This window comes from Neomonachus schauinslandi, chromosome 3 (assembly GCF_002201575.2).
Source record: "Neomonachus schauinslandi chromosome 3, ASM220157v2, whole genome shotgun sequence".
In the NCBI taxonomy this organism is placed as follows: Eukaryota; Metazoa; Chordata; class Mammalia; order Carnivora; family Phocidae; genus Neomonachus; species Neomonachus schauinslandi.
In genome coordinates this window covers 113,235,445-113,252,658 of record NC_058405.1, presented here as the reverse complement: position 1 = coordinate 113,252,658, position 17,214 = coordinate 113,235,445, and the positions used below count along the sequence as shown (strand labels likewise).

The following is a 17,214-nucleotide window of genomic DNA, read 5'->3' as shown; positions in this document are numbered from 1 at the left end:
AGCTTCCTCCTTGGCAGTTTTGGCGTGAGCCTTCGCAGTGTTGTCATATCCCGAGAGAGGGCTCCAGCCCCTCACATTCACGTCCCGTACCTTGATCGGAAAGGACAGGAGAGGACTCTGTGCTCTCCGGAGTTGGCTTTGCCACGCCGGCCGGCCCATCCTGCAAGCTAGCTTCCTCAGTGAGGGCTCAGAGTCCAAGGACAGCATTTGGAGCTCCCCCCTCCCGCCCACAGGTTACTGGTGCAAAGTCAAGAGTTTTCCTGAACAGTTTTCTGGCCACCGAGTTGTCTGTCTGCCCTGCCCAAAGAGTAACCTCTTTTCTCCATTTCAAGTACAAAAGGACAGTTTGTGCTCTCTCCTTCTCTTTTCTAAAGTGTATTCCTTTTTGTTTCTTTGTTTGCTGGTAGAGCAGAATCACGCATGCAGATTGTAGGAAGAGAAATTTATAAACCGCCGTCTCAAAGAAAAAAGTGGTCCTGACCTACCTAGATATAAATTAGCACGATTCTTAAAAACCCCTGTTTGTTGAGCTCAGAAAGCAATTACAAAAATATGACTTTCTATATCTGGCTCTTTCTTTAGAGTCAGTTCCTGGAACTTAAAGCAACCACCCACATCTATCTGCTCTGAGCGAAAGCAGTTGACGAACAGGTAATGCCCTTCTGGAAGCCAGCGGCACAGTGAAGTCCCACAGACAGAAGCAAGCTCAGGTGAATCATTCGCCACACCCTCATCCATCCCTGGAGTGTCCCCAGCGCCAGGTGGCCCTAGCGAGAAGACCCTGAGGCTCTGCACTGAGTTGAGTGTAGGTAAGCTACACCCCTAAGGCCTGTTCCAGAAGAGCTAAACTGCTCACTCTTGGAGGGGCACATGCAGACGGATGAGAACCAGGCAGGGCCAGGGATCTGCCCCAGGGCTGCCCAGGACAGAAACCACCCCTGACACCAGGGACTCACTTCGTATTTATTTCTGGTAGTGAGTGGCGTTTGAAGAGCTGCCTCCTCCCCCTCGGATGGTGTGGACGGCCGTTGGAGACGATGCTGGGTAGTGTCCAGGGCGGATGGGCTTGGCTGTATCCGACAGAAAGGACAGAGCATTCAGACTGGGCTTAAATGGCCACACCCACATGCCCACGGGTCACATGTGAAAACCAAGACACACAATTTTTATCGTTACAATTCTCATCAAGCATCAGACCTTTCTGAAAACAGGATGTCTGCACTCCCAGACAGTACAGTTAGCTAATCCAGGGCACCCAGTGGTTAGGGGACAGAGAGAACTTATATAGCAATTACTTTAATTCTGGCTGAGGAAAATTAGAAGGACTTCCAATTTTCTTTGAGGCCGATCCATAGGGAACATTTGGATTCCAAGGGCATCTGTGTGGCCCCTGAAACTGGGTGCAGGTTTCTGCCTATGATGCACTTCTCTGGGAAGAAGCTTTCTAGTTTCCAGATTTACAAAGAGCAAGAAATCCAATAAATGCAATGAAACATTAATCTAAGGTATGATCTAAAAACTAGAAACATGAAGTTGTTGGTTTACAAAACATCTGCACAGCATTATCTGATGGGAAATAATATCACATGTTATTGGAGGCATTTCAGTTTAAAAAATAAAAGCTCTCTAGAGAACATTCCTAAATCTCTTTACCGCCTGTGGCTCCATCCTGGGAACTATGACTTAGCTGCTACACCCCCATTCCCAGCTCAGGCAAAATGCCCAAATCCAGGTCTGGCAGGGGCTGAACGTCCAGGCCCCTTTCCCACCTGGGATCCACACCCTGCACACGGAGGCCAGCCTAGCTCTTTCCAAGGTGCTTCCAAACGTGCCCTTGCAAGTGGCTCTCCCTGAGGCTTCCAGCTACACCCCGCCCCTTCCCGTTCTGCCTGGTACAGAACAGAAGGGGCCTTTGGGCCTCTGAGAAACAGCCAAATATTCTAGTGCTTGTGAGAACGTACCTCCGTTTACAACCAAATACCTTTAGCTGACAGCCTAAGTTGGCCACCTTCTCTGCTCAGCTCAGCAGCTCTGAAGACCACAACGTGTCTGCTGCAACCTCTCAGGATAAGGAAGCAGGTGCCTGACACTGCCAGTCTCCCGGGGGAATGCAGGGTGCCTGGAGGTGCCGGCTAGCCCAGCTGCCGCAGGCCTGACTATAGCCTGCCAGATGTTCCAGAGCACACAGCCCAGAGCAGCAGAGCCCTACCTTCCAGGAGGGGCGCGAGAGGCACACATACCGATCTGGGCCGAGTGGGCCCTCCTGGCCATATTCTTGGCTCGCACGGCCTCCTTGATGCGATCCACCTCCTGCTGGTAGCGCTTGCGGTCCCGCATGGCGTTCTCCTTGGCCTCCTTCAGTGCGCTCTCCAGGGCCTTGACGCGCTCCGCCGTGGCGCGCAGCCGCTTCTCCAGCTTGGGCAGCTCGCAGCGCAGGTCGGCGTTGTCCCGGACCAGCTGCGGGGAGAGGGGACGGGGGCGACTTACCAGGGAGGTGACGGGGCCGGCAGGAGGGGCAGACGGTGCCAGGAAGGCGGCTAGAAGCGGACTCTGCGGCCAAACAAGCAGCCCCGCTAGGTGGGCGCAGGACATCCATGTGACCACCAACGCTGGGAGCGCCCAAGGAAAATGGAAATCCCGTACCCGGCGCCTCCAATTTGCTACGCACGCCTCTTGTGTGCAAGGAAGTGGGAAGGGGTGCAGAATGAAATTAACGGCCACTTCCGGTCACAGGAAGCTTTCAGGCGTGGGCAGGATTTACTTCCTCTTCGGTTTGCGTGGGTCGGGGAGCTAGTGTGAGGAAGCTTAGCTACTCCGGCACTAGCGTGTGAAAGCTGAGCGGTGTTAGGCAAGTTCAGAAGCACTGGGTACAGGCGTGCATGTTCTAGAGCTCTCTGTAGGCCTCCTCCCGCGCGGGACGCATTGTCTCCACCAGCATGTGGTTTGGACCCACTTTGCAACATATCCAGAGACTCCCAGGTAACTCTGGGATACTGCTCGTTCTCTTACTACCTAAGACCCTCGGTTAAGAAGCAACGGGTGAGACTCGGCGCATTCAGGGTGGTCTGGCCACAGACTGGTGGTTGCCAGAGGGGAGGTGGGGGTGGGTGAAAAAGGTAAAGGGGATTAAGAGGACACTTAGGGTGAGGAGCACTAAGTAATGTATGGGATTGCTGAACTGATACATCCCCGAAAATAATACAGCACTGTCTGTTAATTATGGAATTAATAAATACAAATTTTTTTAAAGTAAAAATAAAATGAAGGAAAATTTTTAAAATTAAAAAAAAGAAAGAAGAAAAAGAAGCAACAGGCTTGCCCTGGGTTTAAAAAAAAAAAAAGGCTCAAGAGCCAGATCTATTACTTCCTGACATCTGACTTGGTAAGTCATCCAACCCCTACACATCTCAGGTTTCTCACCCATAAAAAAGGGGAGTATATAAGAGGCCCATTGTGTGAATCCCAGTGGATCCAGAAAAGTTTTGAAAATCAGAAAGTGATGTATGAAGGTTACCCATCCCGAGGCCACACGTGCATTCTTTACCAGCTCCAGTGCCTGGCAGAGAGCAGATTTTTAATATTTATTAAAATATTCACTGAATTCATAAAATAATGAATTTCAGAGCCCTATTTCAAATTAGTGAATTAGAAAATCACTAATTGCAACTCAGACTGCAGTTTCTGCTTCTATATTTCTCATCAGTAATTTGCTTGAATGACTTCAACCATGTTGAATCTGTCGTCCTCCCTTCAGGGAAAAATGCCATCCTAGGTAATGCTGAAGAGGATATAGGTCCAAGAGAGATGCATCCCCTTAACCATGTGGTCCAACAAGCTGGACCATTTTTTTTTAATTAACATATACTGTATTATTTATTTCAGGGGTACAGGTCTGTGATTTCATCGGTCTTACACAATTCACAGCGCTCACCATAGCACATACCCTAAGTTGGACCATTTTTATCACATTCCAAATCTTTAGGATTTAGGGGAAACATGAACATTCCAGTAGTTATACAGAAAGGAGAAAAACAACTGCCCAGATCACCAGTAGGTTTGGCCATGCATTCTGTCGTCCCTCTGGATAAACTCCAGAGCGTCTTAAGAACTGGAGAGGGTGCCCAAGAAATAGGGCAACAGAGCAGAGAGAAAATAAAGCAGGTCACTTCCTCTCTCGGTCTGTTTCTTCATCTGCAAAAATAAGGGGCCTGAACTGACTCGGTGGTCTTCACTTTGCATTCTGTGCAGCCTGTGGGTCCAGGGCTGGAACCAGAGGCAGGATGATAAGGCAGGGTTCTGAACACCCCACTTCCCAAACCCCAAGAGCTCAAACTCCGATTCCTTCCATCTGGCTTCGATAAAAGACTTTTATATATAAGGGAAGTCACTGAAGACTAATTAAAGGACTCCAAGATCCTTCTGGCACTAATGTCCCCTGGTGATGCAGAACCTTCTCCCCGAACTGTGGCCAGATACAGTGGAGCTTCTTTCCGGGAGAGTAAGAGAAGCAGAGGAAGTTGGCACAACTCTCCTACCTGTTTGTGAACCTTCGTGAGCTGCTCCAGGTTATTCTCCAGGAAGGAAATTTTCTGCTTCTGGGCAGCACTGCCCCCTCCATCATCGCTGTCCAGCTCCACGCTCTGCACCAATACCAGTGGTCAGCAGGCAGCCCCGCCCACAGCCCCAACATAAACTGGACAACATTCTAATTCTTTATAAAAAACCACCACCCCAATCCCACCAAAGGTCATTCTGAAAGTGAAAATAAACAGAGGTTCTACAAGTTGAGACTCAATGACCTTCCCAATGAATTCCCTTGGCTGATGTCAAGGGTTTTCCGAGCATTATAGTTTAGAGATTTGAAAACAAAACAAAACCAAACAAAACTTCCAATCTTCCTTTGAAAGATACAGATTAGGTCTCTCTGTGAAATTTACCTCTCCCTTGCAGGTGGGTAAATAGACTTTTCTTTTCAAAAGGAACTGTTCCAAAACTCATTAAGAACCAGTGTGAAAACATAAACCCAAGACCTAAATCTGATTTCAAACATCCCAACTGAGATAAGTCACCAAGCTGTTGGGCAAGTGCCTGTGGTCCCGACAGGAAGTCTCAGTGGCCTTTGCTTGTCCCTTCAGCTTCCAATCCCATGAAATTACTTAATGAATCCATCTCAAACTAGTCACAGCATCTGAGCGCATGGATAAACTCTTGAAATTCATCAGATCTAGAAATGGACAAAAACTGCCCTCCTGGGCCAACAGGTAAACTGAGAAACACATGTGCAAACACATCCTGGAGCCCAAAAATGGCAAGGCATCCTTGCTGCGTCTGATTACAGAGGAGACCATCGTCCCTCCTTCTTCTGAGAGGTGATGGCTGCATGCCTATCTCAATCCGGGGTTCTCAAACTTTGCCCAGAGGAGGGTTTGTTAAAACTCAGATTGCTGGGCCCCACCCCCAGTCTCTGCTTCAGTGGACCTGGGGTGGGTCTGAGAATGCACATGTCTAGCCGGTGATGCCAAAGCTGCTGGCCAGATAACCACACTTTGAGAGCCACTGGTCTACAAGTAGGTCCTTTCTTGAGAGTTTTAGATCATGAAATCAGGGAAGCCTGATCTTAAGCTCCCTCGGACCCTCTCCTCCCTGACTGAGCTTTTCCAGTTCTTGCCATTATCTCTGCAGTCTCCCTCTCCATCCCCTCTGCTCTGGCCTCTCCCTCCTACCTGGTCCAGGTCTGATGGCCATTTCTATTTTGATGACTATGGTCACTACCTACCTGCCCCACCACTGCCATTCGGGCCTTAAACTCTCCTATCATTCTTGCCTTTCTTTATTTTTGTTTCCAGGCCTGGAACCATGTTGTCAGGGGCCACGGCAAATCCATGCTCTGACCTTCAGCTGGACACTCGCACCACTGCTCGGCAATCCTTTCACTCATCCCTGACAAATCCGCCCCTCCCCCCCGCACCCCGGGCTGCCTGAGCTTTCCCTAGGCTCTGTGGGCTCTCCACTGTCTCTCTTCCTTCTCCATCAAGGACAGAGCCTCCACATTAACTGAGAAGGTCAAAGTCGTCAGATGCACCTTTCCACGGTTATGTATTGTCCTGCACACGTCTCCATCTCAACTCTCCACTACTCCTCTCTGGGAAATTGTATCCCTTCCTCTTACCAAGCTGATACATCCATCTATGCTATTAATTCTGTCCCGCTCAGATCTGACTCCATCAACCCTCTCTTTTTTTTTTTTATATATTTCACCTCCTTCCCTTGGTTCCGGTTCCTTTACACAGACACATAGGCACACATGTGCATACTTCTAAATACACCTTCCTTCCATCCTACTACACAGCTGGCTATGGCCCATTGCTCGTCCTCTATCATGTTTAAACATATTTAAAGAGCAGTCCCCCTGCCGCCCCCACCTCTCCCTCCTTCCTGAAACTTCTGCAAGCTGCTCTGGGATTCGCTATACGGTGACTCCCTGAGATCACTGTGTGACGCACGAGGATCACCGAAGCCCAGATTCAGAAGTCACACGACCTGGATTCCATCCTACCTCCAGCTCTTCCAGCTGTGTGACCTTGGGCAAGTTACTTAACCTCTGAGCCTACCTCCATTAAGACAGAACTGCACAGTAAGAACCACTTACACGAGGTTGCCAGGAAGAGCAAATAAGACGCACACTGAAGTGCTTCATACACTCCGACCCAGCCCCGAACGGCCCCTCACGGGCAAACGGGAGGTTCCTGCCTCTCATTTCTCTGGGTTTCTGGCATTGCTCACCAAGCTTCAGGGCAGCAATGCCTGACCAGACCCCCTGGATTTTCCCCATATCATGCACAACAGCTCTCACACTGCGGCTAGATAGGTGTGTGCTCATTTGAAATGAAAGGCCAGGGAGAGGATTATAACTTCCTTTTACTAAGAAGAAAAAAGCAGATGGAAAAATATTCCCAAGTACTTTTTTTTTGCCCCCAGTACATTCTTTGAATACATTTTCTGGCCTGAAGTAATTAATTTTTAAGCACAACCAGCCCCAATTTAAGCAAGTGATATTTCAGCAGCAAATGATTCTTTCTGTCCATCTTCCTTTTCTTCTCAGTCGTGTTCACACAAAATAGAACGCACCTTTTTAACCCGGGCAGTCAGATCCTGGACAAAGAGTTTCCGGAGGTTATGCAGAGTCTGCAGCTCCCGAGACTGGAAGGGAAGATTGTGAAAATGACATTGAAGTGGGGGAGACACCTTGAATTTGGGACACATCGGACACCAGACCATCCCCATCTGGTTGCCCCAGCGACCCAGGTGGTTCCCACCTGCTCTGCGAGCCTACCATCCAGGCCACGGGGCTCCCACAGTTCCCCTGGCTTTCCTACCACATATGTCCACCCCTCCACCTGTCTCAAGACTGCCCTGAGGGCAGAGACTGGGAGCTCAAACCATGAACTAAACTAGAACAGAGCCTACTCGTTAGCAGTGTTCTCAATAGAACTTTTTCTCTCCCCTCAACCACAAAAGTTAACACTTTTTCTCACAAAAATTCCTAGTTGGCTATGTTGTACCAGAATGGATTCTTTTTTCCTCTAATTTATCACGTACACATTACACAAAATGCCAGCAAGTCTAAACGGAAAGTTACCCACAATCTCTCCCATCCTCGCAGACCGACATTTTTCCTATTTCCACGCCCCCTTCTAGCCCTGGGCCATGTGCGTTGGCTTTACATCACTGAGCTTGTGGATGAAGCAGGTGGTGGGCCTTATACCCATGTAACCCTAGGCAACCTACCTAACCTTCCAGTGCCTCAGCTCTCGTATTTGTAACAGGAGGATAAATAGTCGTTGCCTCACAGTTGTTGTCGAGATTAAATGCGGTAATCCTTATAAAACTCTTACAGCCGTTCCTGGCACATTGTAAGTGCTCAGTAAACCCTGGCTAATATTAACTTATTGATGCACCATATTTGACAGCCATTTCTTCAGTAGGCTTTTGTTGTTTCCCTTTGTTGTCATAATATTGTTATGTTGTAATTAACTTCTTGGGGGTATTTTTTTCCTTCATTTTGTATTATTTTCTACAAATGAACTAACTTCAGGAATTAGATTGCGAAGACAAGGCTCTGAGTCAAACCTGGTGACCTTTGTTAACAAGATCAGAAAACCAAAATAATTCCTCCCATTCAAGTCTCCATGTTCTTACTACCAGAGATAGGATTAGTTCCTTGCAAGATATTTTCCCGTGAGGGAGGAGAGAGAGAAACTTGCATTTGAATTTCTCAATTTGTCTAAGTTGACCTACTCTTAACACAGAATGTCAAGGGATTCAGCCTGCACGTGCTCACAGGAAGAAGAAACGGCTATACAGCCATGGAAACACTAAGTTTCTTGGAATAAAAGTTCTCTGTTAATTTAAGGTCTTGTTAACTGGGTCCAAGTCTGCAATTCTGTGTTGAAATAAGAGGCACCTAAAGTCAATTGCTTCCTCAGATGAGGCAAATGGCTTTGTGCAGGAAGCCAAAACAGGCCTGTTATTATGAACACAATGCACATCGCACCTGTCCGAGGCCTAGCCGCCTTCCAGGGCAGATGCAGGGGTGATCTCTGAGCTCACATTTACAGACATGTTGTTCAGGCCCCCTGCCCAAGGATCTCAGCACCAACCCCCCCCCCCCCCGCCCCAGCCCAAGCCCTTGCTCTGCATGTTCTCTCTCTCTCCTGCTTCAGGGATTTTATTCCTGACTGAACTGCACCCATAGTAAACCTTTTCCATAAAAAAGCCACCACACCAAAGGGAAATGAGGAGACATGGGTCCCTTGTCAAAGGGCCAGGCATTTCCTCGGGGCCTAAATACCAAATACTACAGAGTCCTGAGTTTGGCACCTTTCTCATTTTTGTTTGTTCTTAGGTGAATTCAGCAATTCAGGAAGGGTGGTTAAAAACCTTTAAGGGGTGCCTAGGTGGCTCAGTCGTTAAGTGTCTGCCTTCAGCTCAGGTCATGATCCCAGGGTCCTGGGATCGAGCCCCGCATCGGGCTCCCTGCTCAGTGCGGAGTCTGCTTCTCCCTCTCCCACTCCCCCTGCTTGTGTTCCCTCTCTCGCTGTATCTCTCTCTGTCAAATGAGTAAACAAAATCTTTAAAAAAAAAAAAAAACACCTTTAAAACAGTTTGCAAGTTGCATGTTTAAGCTTAGGCAGCTAGCATTTGGCTTCCCGCAGCAATGAATTTTCCTCCACGATATCATCATTTCCTCACTCCACCTGACTCACTTCCCTGAAACCTTCCCTGTCACAGGCCACTCTCCTCTGTGTAAAAGCTCAGGGCTCAGCTTCCTGTCACAGGGGACAGCGAGGGTGAGCCCAGAGAGGTGAAAACCCAAGGCCCATTAACACAGCAGGAGAGGTCCAGCCCCAGAGCCCAAAGGGTCCTGTTAAAGCAAAAGACTGTTGCCCAAGGGCCCCAAGACACCCTCAACATCTTCCAACGTCAACCCCTGGAGTGGGCTTAAGGCTCCAACCCCTACACGGTAGGTTTCACCCCCCATCCCACCCAAATACTCAAGAAGCCAGAAGAGCCCTTGAGCTAAGGAGAGTTCAAGTAAGGTCAGCCAAGGCCAAGCGAGCCTGTTGCTGAAGAACATTACAGCTTGGGGAGGATTCCAACAGCAGGTTAAGTGAAAACATCCAAGCCTAAAATGACACATGCTGTGGGGATCCGATTTGGGGTTTCACGTGTGGATGTGTGTGATGTGTGTGAGTGGTGAGTGAGAGCAAGAGAGAGAAAGGGAGCCAGTGTGTCAGTGGGTCTGTCCCTGTGGGCGAGTGTGTGGGTGAGAGGGGGCAGGGACGGTGGTTCATGGGTGGAAGGTACTGAAATGTAACTCATCTCTGGCTAGTGGGAATTTTGAAGTTCAATATTTGTCTGAATTTTTAGAATCATCTGTGACTGTGGGTGTCACTTCTCCGGTAAAACAGACATAGATGAGGCAGCTTCATGGCTTCATTTTGGTTTCCCCTGGAGCCACCTTCTCCACCATGTTGGAAAGGCCGGAGATCCTTTGAGCCACAGTCATCTTACTTCTGTCCTGAGTGGATGGTCCCCTCTGTCTCTCCACCCGGCTTTGAGGGGCAGCTAACATAAGCCCAGGAAACAGAGTGCACAATCAGGTCCGGCCCTAAGCAACAATGTACCTACAGCCTGGAGTCACCAGATTCTTGGGAGGCATGGTCCCACATAAATTCACATGACACATGAATGGAATCAAAATGTATGACTATATTGGGCCACCTGGGTGGCTCAGTAGGTTAAGTGGCCGACTCTTGATTTTGGCTCAGGTCATGATCTCAGGGTCCTGAAATGGAGCTCCATGCTCAGCATGGAGTCTGCTTGAGGATTCTCTCTCCCTCTGCCCCTACCCCCACTTGTGTGCATGTGTTCTCACTCTCTCTCAAATAAATAAATAAATAAATCTTAAAAAAAAAAATGTATGACTGTATCTAAACAACAGTCTGTCATTTTATCATGTAAAATAACCGGACATGTTTTCACCAAATTGAGAGGTTCTATTGGGACAGTCTATCTTCAAACACAGGCTGTGTGGCACTTTGCAGGACTCTCAAGAGCCCTCAGAGCAGCGGAAATGGAAGTCAACCAGAGCAGACAAACCTCATGAATTCAGATGTAGGATGGAGAAACCAGGATTTCAAATGATGAGCCCTTTTGATCTGTCACTCTGGTGTCCCAAAACCTGCGGGTCTCAAGGCCCTACCTGGTCTACAACCACTCTTGCCTTGACCTTTCTGTGCCTACCTCTTGTTTCCTTCCTGCATCCCTAACTTTCCTGCTATTCTCCAACATGCCAACCCCGGGCTCACCTCAGGGCCTTGACATAGGCTATTGCCGCTGCTTGGAAGGCCCTTCCCCCAGACATCCCCATGGCTTCTCTTTCACCTGCTTCAAGTCCCTGCTCAAACATCACCTCCTTGTGGGGCCTCTGCACTTTCTATAACCATGTAATAGAGGTCATGATTTCCTTCCTTATTGTTCACTGTCTGTCCCCTCACCCCCAGCTAAAGGCAAGCTTCCACAAGGGCCAGGGTCTTGTCTTTGTCATTTATTGATACAACCCAAGCACCTAGAAGAACGCCAGCCCTTAGCAGGTGTTCTTGAATATTGAATGGAAATAAGTCACAATGTGCAAAGCCGGTAAAGTTTCAGGCATTGATTTGCAAGTCAGTTTAATTCTCACTCAGGGCCTCTGGTTACAGCACTAAGCATGGATGGATGGATGGATGGATGGATGGACGGACGGATGGATGGACAGATGGACTGACAACTAATCATGGTATGAAGAGCTGGGGAATAAATTCTACAATTCTCACTTTTCCATGGGATATTTTGTCTAAATGATGTATCTAAATATTTGTATTTGTCTTAATGTCTAACTATGTGGTATTTGCCTAAATATTTTGTCTAAAATTGTATGTGAGAAAGGTGGGCACAGAACAAGTTTCAGAACACACAAATTCAACAAATCACAAACTAATCGGGTCTTTGGGACTAAAATGAGTTGGGAAACATGCTGACGTACCACTGTCTCCTCCAGCCCTTTGAGGTCCTCTCTGGCTTGTTCCCTTTTATCATTGAGCAATCTAAAAAACAAAAAGGGATCATGAACCACCAAAGGGGCATCAGAGATTTCCAGATACCATTTGCACCTATGGATGAATCAATAAAACTAACGGTCTCACAGAAATAGGCTCTATTTTTACACTGGCCCAACCTAACCAGAATATTTAGGAATCGGAATCACAGAGGTAGACTTCCCTAAGACTCCGTGGGGAGGGGAGAAACAGAGGAAATATTTCAGGTGCACTCACAAGAGCTTTTCCAGTTTCATTTCCCTCTCCTGGTCCTCTACCTTCAGCTTGTTATAATCAGAACTGAGCTTCTCCTGTTCCAGTTGCAGCTTCTGATTCAAACTGAAATTGAGGGGAAAAAGCAATACATTGCACATGAGTCTGAAATTCCGAGGCACCCAGCTAAAGACATGGTTCTGTTCCAACCCCATTAGTTCTGTGCAATAAACATGGCAATTCTGGAGGATTTTGAGGGATCAGAGAACAACCTCACAGCTTCCTCCCTGCCCAAGTGAAAACTAATTTCTGGGAACATCTCAGAGGCATGAAACATAAGGCTTTGAGACTATATTTATAGTTGGCTTGTGCAAGAGCTTTGGGGGGAAAATAATGAGCTAGGAAAAGGGCTGATATTTTAAAACAGAGAGCACGGTCAGAAGAATTCTGCTTTGCCTGCCCTACAGACGGCACGCACCCACTCAGGAAATCTTATTTGGCCATTTCACCCATCCCTTCCTCTCTGGTCTGATGATCTGAAAACATCCCGTAAGTCCAAATTCCTGGCTGACACAGGGACAATGCCACTGTGTGAAGTCTACAAGGAGTGGGTACAGAGAGAGGAAATACAAAGAAAGCCCAGGGTCTGAGGCAAAAAAAGAAACTTGCCATCTGGTTGGGGGCACTTGGTCAACATTTGCATGCAGTATTTATAAAACATTTTGTATGGCCCTACCTGTGCATCTGTAAAGGAACAGATTCTACACTCTCTGAAGGAAAGCCCAGAGTCTGTTTGAAAGCGCAGGCCAAGGAAACTTCTCCATCTACTAACTCATTCACCAACCCTCCCTTCTTCCCTCCCCACTGTCCCCCTCCAGTTGAACATGTCAAGGGTGATTAATCAGAATAAAGAACACAGGACACGCTTGAAGGGGAAAGAACAACATGAATAACTGCATGGGGGTGGCCCAAAAGGAGGGGGGCAAAGACGATGCTAAGGACTTGCCTTTGGTAGGCAGTGAGCACGGAGCCCAGATCACAGCACTTACACTTTGCTTCGTTACCGTTCTCCTCTTTCAAAATGCAAATGTGCTGTGTGAGCAGCTTGCCCACAGTGAAGAGAGATTTGGATCAGTAGCCTGGAGAATTAAACTCTTAACTCCAGTTTGATTCCTACGTAGCCGTGTGACCCTAAGAAACTCATTTAACCTTGCCTTGCTTCCCCATACAGAAATCTGGCTCTTCATCTACAGAAAGTGGGAACGGAGGGAGGCTTTAGTCTAGATCTTGGGGATGAGGGTGGGGGTGTTAGTGGATGGAACTGTGTTTCAACATAACTGGTTTTCTTCATTTTCCCTCATCTTTTATTTGGGGGCAATTAAAAACATTATTCTGCAAAGAGGTTCAAAGATTGCCAAGGCACTCACTGTGCAAAAATGTAAGAACCCTCAAGGAGAGGATCCAGAAGGCACTCCCCAGCTTGCTGCCTTGTTTTGACGAGGCGGGAAGGTCAGAGAGAAGGAGGGGAGAGGTCATTATGGAGCAGGGGTTCTTCAGTGGCTGTGACGGGACGGGAGAATGGCCCTGCGGGGAGTGATACCAGAGGCAAGCTGCAAGGGAGCCATCCTGGCAAAGCCACAGGTCCACGAGCAGACACGGGGCCCTGAGAAGTGTGTGCAGGTGACCAGGTGGCTCAGGGTTGTGCGGGGAGCATTTACGTGTTGGCGTGAGGACGCAGCAGGAGCTGACTGTCTTCTCTGGAGTATTTATTAGCCTATCAGAATCCCTGAGTCAGGACCAATGTAGGGTTTGGGTTGTTTTTTGTTTTTGTTTTTGTTTTGGTATATATTTTCCTACAGACTGTCTCCACCTACGAGGGCATGTGTCACCGACATGACCCCGGCTCCCGGGGGACGAGGAAGGGCGGCTGCGCCCGCCTGCCGCCTGCCCCACCAAAGCCCCCAGAGGCTCAGCTCCAGATGGGAGAAGAGACGTCGGAAGCTGCACGTCTAGCCTGCTGCACACAGGGCAGAGCACAGAGCTCGCAGGGCGAGGACAGCAGCCCTCGGCTCAAAGCCACGTCCTTCCAGGCTGCCCCGAGAGCCATGCCCACCCCCCTGTTCCGAGAGCCCCTGGGCCGACTCACTCCCGAATCTCATCGATGATTTTCTGCTTCTCCTCGATTTCATCCCGAAGTCTGGACAGCTGCTTCTGGTGAGCTTCCCGGTGGCTCTCCATCTGCTGCTCCAGGGCCTTCTGCAAGCCAGGCCAAGAGAAATGTGTCACCGGCTCGTTGGCTCACAGCCCACACCATGACAAGCCCTGGATTGCTTCTACCTCCTACCTTACATCCCTTGGCTGTCAAGTCCCAAAACTGGGGCCCCCAGAACCCGCCTTGCTTTCTTTACTGGCACAACAAAACCCAAAGATCTGTGATAAAACCCAGCGGGCCCTAGGAGCTAGATCAGCCCATTAATTAAATAAAAAGCTCTCCTGTGACCTTCTACAGCTCACCTGAGCCACATGGCTTCTCTCGCCAGGTCAATCAGAGGGCACAGACCTCTTACTACACTCAGGTGCCCGTAGACCAGCCACGTAACCCGTGTGAGCCACACTTCCTCACCTGTAAAATTTAGGGAATTGTCCCTGCCCTGAGCACTGCACAGATTTATGGTGATATTCAGAGACCTTTCCACTGAAGCGATGTGAAACCAAGAGGGGGGCCCATCAAGGTGAGGCTGGAGCAGGCTCATGCCATGGGCACTCTTTTACCTATGGGCTTACACCCACAGGGACTTGTGGGTTTGCCTAAAATGAAGCAAAATTCTTACATCCTCTCATATCTCATTTTATTCACCTAAAAATCTTATTTCCCAATTATTTTTCCTACATTGTCCTTCACTACTTTACATGTGACCAAAAATAAACCTCTCTATGTGTACAATGGAAATCCAAATCTGGAGTGCTTCTTTAAAAAGGTCGAGGGGAGAGATGTTCTCTTTCATTCACAGGAAGGGCAAATGCTTCCTCAGAAGTTCAGCTCGGCAGTGTGGCCCACGCAGGGACTGGGAGGGGCTGCTCCCTCCCCTCCCCTAGGAACAGGGAGGAAGCCCGGACTCATGCAGCATGCCTACTAGCTACAGACCTCTCAGGGCTTCTGGACACCTCTGTCCTCCTCTCAGTCCTGGGCCAGGCCACACTGTGAGAACCGCTCTGCCTGCCGGGCACTGGTCCCTCCCCCGTCCCTCCTACACTGTCCCACACGTCTCCAAAGGAGACAGATTTTCCTAGAATAAGAAAACGCAGTCCAAACGCACGCCGGGCTCCGGGGAAGGGGCGGCGTACACACCTTCATCTCCTCCGCGTCCTGCAGTCGCGTCAGATGCTCCTTCTCCTTATCCTGGAAGCTGACTTCGTGCATTTTCTCTGTTTTGAATTTTAAATGTGATTGAAGATTTAACGGGCGGGACTCACATCCAAAAGTAAACATATTTTTAAAAAAGATAAAAGACCAAAAAAAAGGAAGCAAGGCCACGGAGTGAAACATGAGCTTACATGACCAATTACAACCATACTATCCAAGATGGGGCCTCGCGGGGGAGACTTCTGACCCACGGAGGCTGCCCACTCCAGCGGGAGGGGCGGCGGGAGGGGGAGGGGTGCTGACCTGGGAGTGGGCCACTCGAGGTCAGAACTGCCCCAGCTGTGTCCGACCTCGGCCCCTGGCCTCGGTGAGCAGCGCCTGAGGCAGTTTACAGTAACCTGCCTTGCAGATTAGAAAGCACTCAGTGAATGTCAGTGGCATTCGGATGCATGCCACTATTGGAGTTCCAGAAAGAGCTAATTTACCTCCCATGGGTACGCTGTTTATTCTCTAAGAATCTAGAGCAGGAAAACAAAATCTAAGGACAAGAACAAAGAAAACAGAAATATAAAATAACACTGTCCAGATTAAACAGGAAGGCCCCCATAGTTGGTGTGTGGCACACCTCCAGGGAGAGCCTGTCCCAGCCTATTCTTGACCAGGGGTACTCACTGGGCACACGGAGCAAGCAGCAAGCTGGGGCGGGGGGAGGGGGTAGCAAAATGGTCACTCAAGTCATTACGCTTTCTAGCTAGTCTGTTCTACTTTATTTCAGATCTTCTCACCTCTATTTTATTTCTACTTCGTGGCACCACTGCAGAAGCCATTTACAAGAGAGAAAAGTTCCTTTCCATGTCAAGTCTTAAGGGGAGCATGCTATCTCTAACATTCATCCATTACCACATAAAGAAAACATGACAAGGTCATAGCGGGGGTAAGGATGTTCTCGATCCTTCTCAATTTGCCTTGGCATTTGAAACAAAATGTATTTACTGAGCAAGTAACTATATTAACAATAAAAGAAATAAAAAAGGGTGACATCATCACCAATCTTACTCCCTATCAAAACCATTTTCATTTCAAATATTAATCTGCAGGCCTTGGAACACAAGTATCCATTGATTCCTAAATGTTATAACCACAGTAAAGATAAGGTTACATATTATGATCTTTAATCTAAGGACGCCTTGTAAGCATGGCCCCACAGCCCGCACGTACTTCATCTCCAAAAACAAAGCACATGTTCTGTTAACATCCCATAGCTCGTTTAACTGCTGGACATTTAGGTGGCTTCCTTTTCTTTCCCCCACTCATACAAGGAATTTGCAATGAATATTTGAGATTTGAGGATCAAAAGGTATGACAAGTGTTATGATTATTACTATTTATTTTCAAAATGCTTTCCAAAAGGACTCTAACAATTTTCACTGCAAGTCATGGTATGTGTCTTCCATTTCACCACAATGTGTCTGTTCTTAAATCTGTTCTGGTTTGTTTCTAGTTACCTCTCTTGAATTTTTTCTATTTATTCATATCTATTGAGCGCTTCCTATGTGTCAGGCACTTCCCTAAGCAAAGGGCATCAGGAGGCTGTCTGGCAAAGGGAAGAGCTGTTTCCAAAGATGGAGGGTGCAGGTAGCCATTGGGAGAAGTTCAGACTCTATATTAAGAGCAGTGGGACACCACGGAAGGGTCAGAGGCATGGGATTAGGCTCAAAATCGAAGGTGATTTTAGAACAGTTCCTTGGGATGCAGCACAGCGGCTGGCCTGGAGCAGATGGGGTGAGAGCCTCCGTAGATGGATGTAGCCACAACTCTTAAGTAGGATTAAGGATAGTAAAAATGAAGGTAGAGATGAGCAGAAGCAGACAAGTGTCTGGCAGGGCCAATGGACAGGTCATGGGGACAGACTGGAGGCAGGAGGTGGAAGAGAGAAGATTCTGACTCAGGCAATAGGGTAGACTGAAGGAAAGTGGGAAGAGGAGTAGATTTTGGGTG

The 17,214-nt window shown here is 48.3% G+C and overlaps 1 protein-coding gene across 1 annotated transcript in view; it reads right to left on the bottom strand.

Moving 5' to 3' along the window:
* Window positions 1–963: 963 nt before the first annotated feature.
* KIF5C (kinesin family member 5C) overlaps window positions 964–17,214 on the bottom strand; it is a 131,942-nt gene continuing 115,691 nt past the window's right edge. The window contains exons 18-25 of the mRNA XM_021703005.1: window positions 15,202–15,278; window positions 13,999–14,108; window positions 11,877–11,978; window positions 11,588–11,648; window positions 7,129–7,200; window positions 4,536–4,640; window positions 2,241–2,457; window positions 964–1,070 (exon numbers count right to left, since the gene is read on the bottom strand). Of these exons, the coding sequence (XP_021558680.1) occupies window positions 964–1,070; window positions 2,241–2,457; window positions 4,536–4,640; window positions 7,129–7,200; window positions 11,588–11,648; window positions 11,877–11,978; window positions 13,999–14,108; window positions 15,202–15,278 (851 nt within the window). The remainder of the gene's footprint in view (window positions 1,071–2,240; window positions 2,458–4,535; window positions 4,641–7,128; window positions 7,201–11,587; window positions 11,649–11,876; window positions 11,979–13,998; window positions 14,109–15,201; window positions 15,279–17,214) is intronic.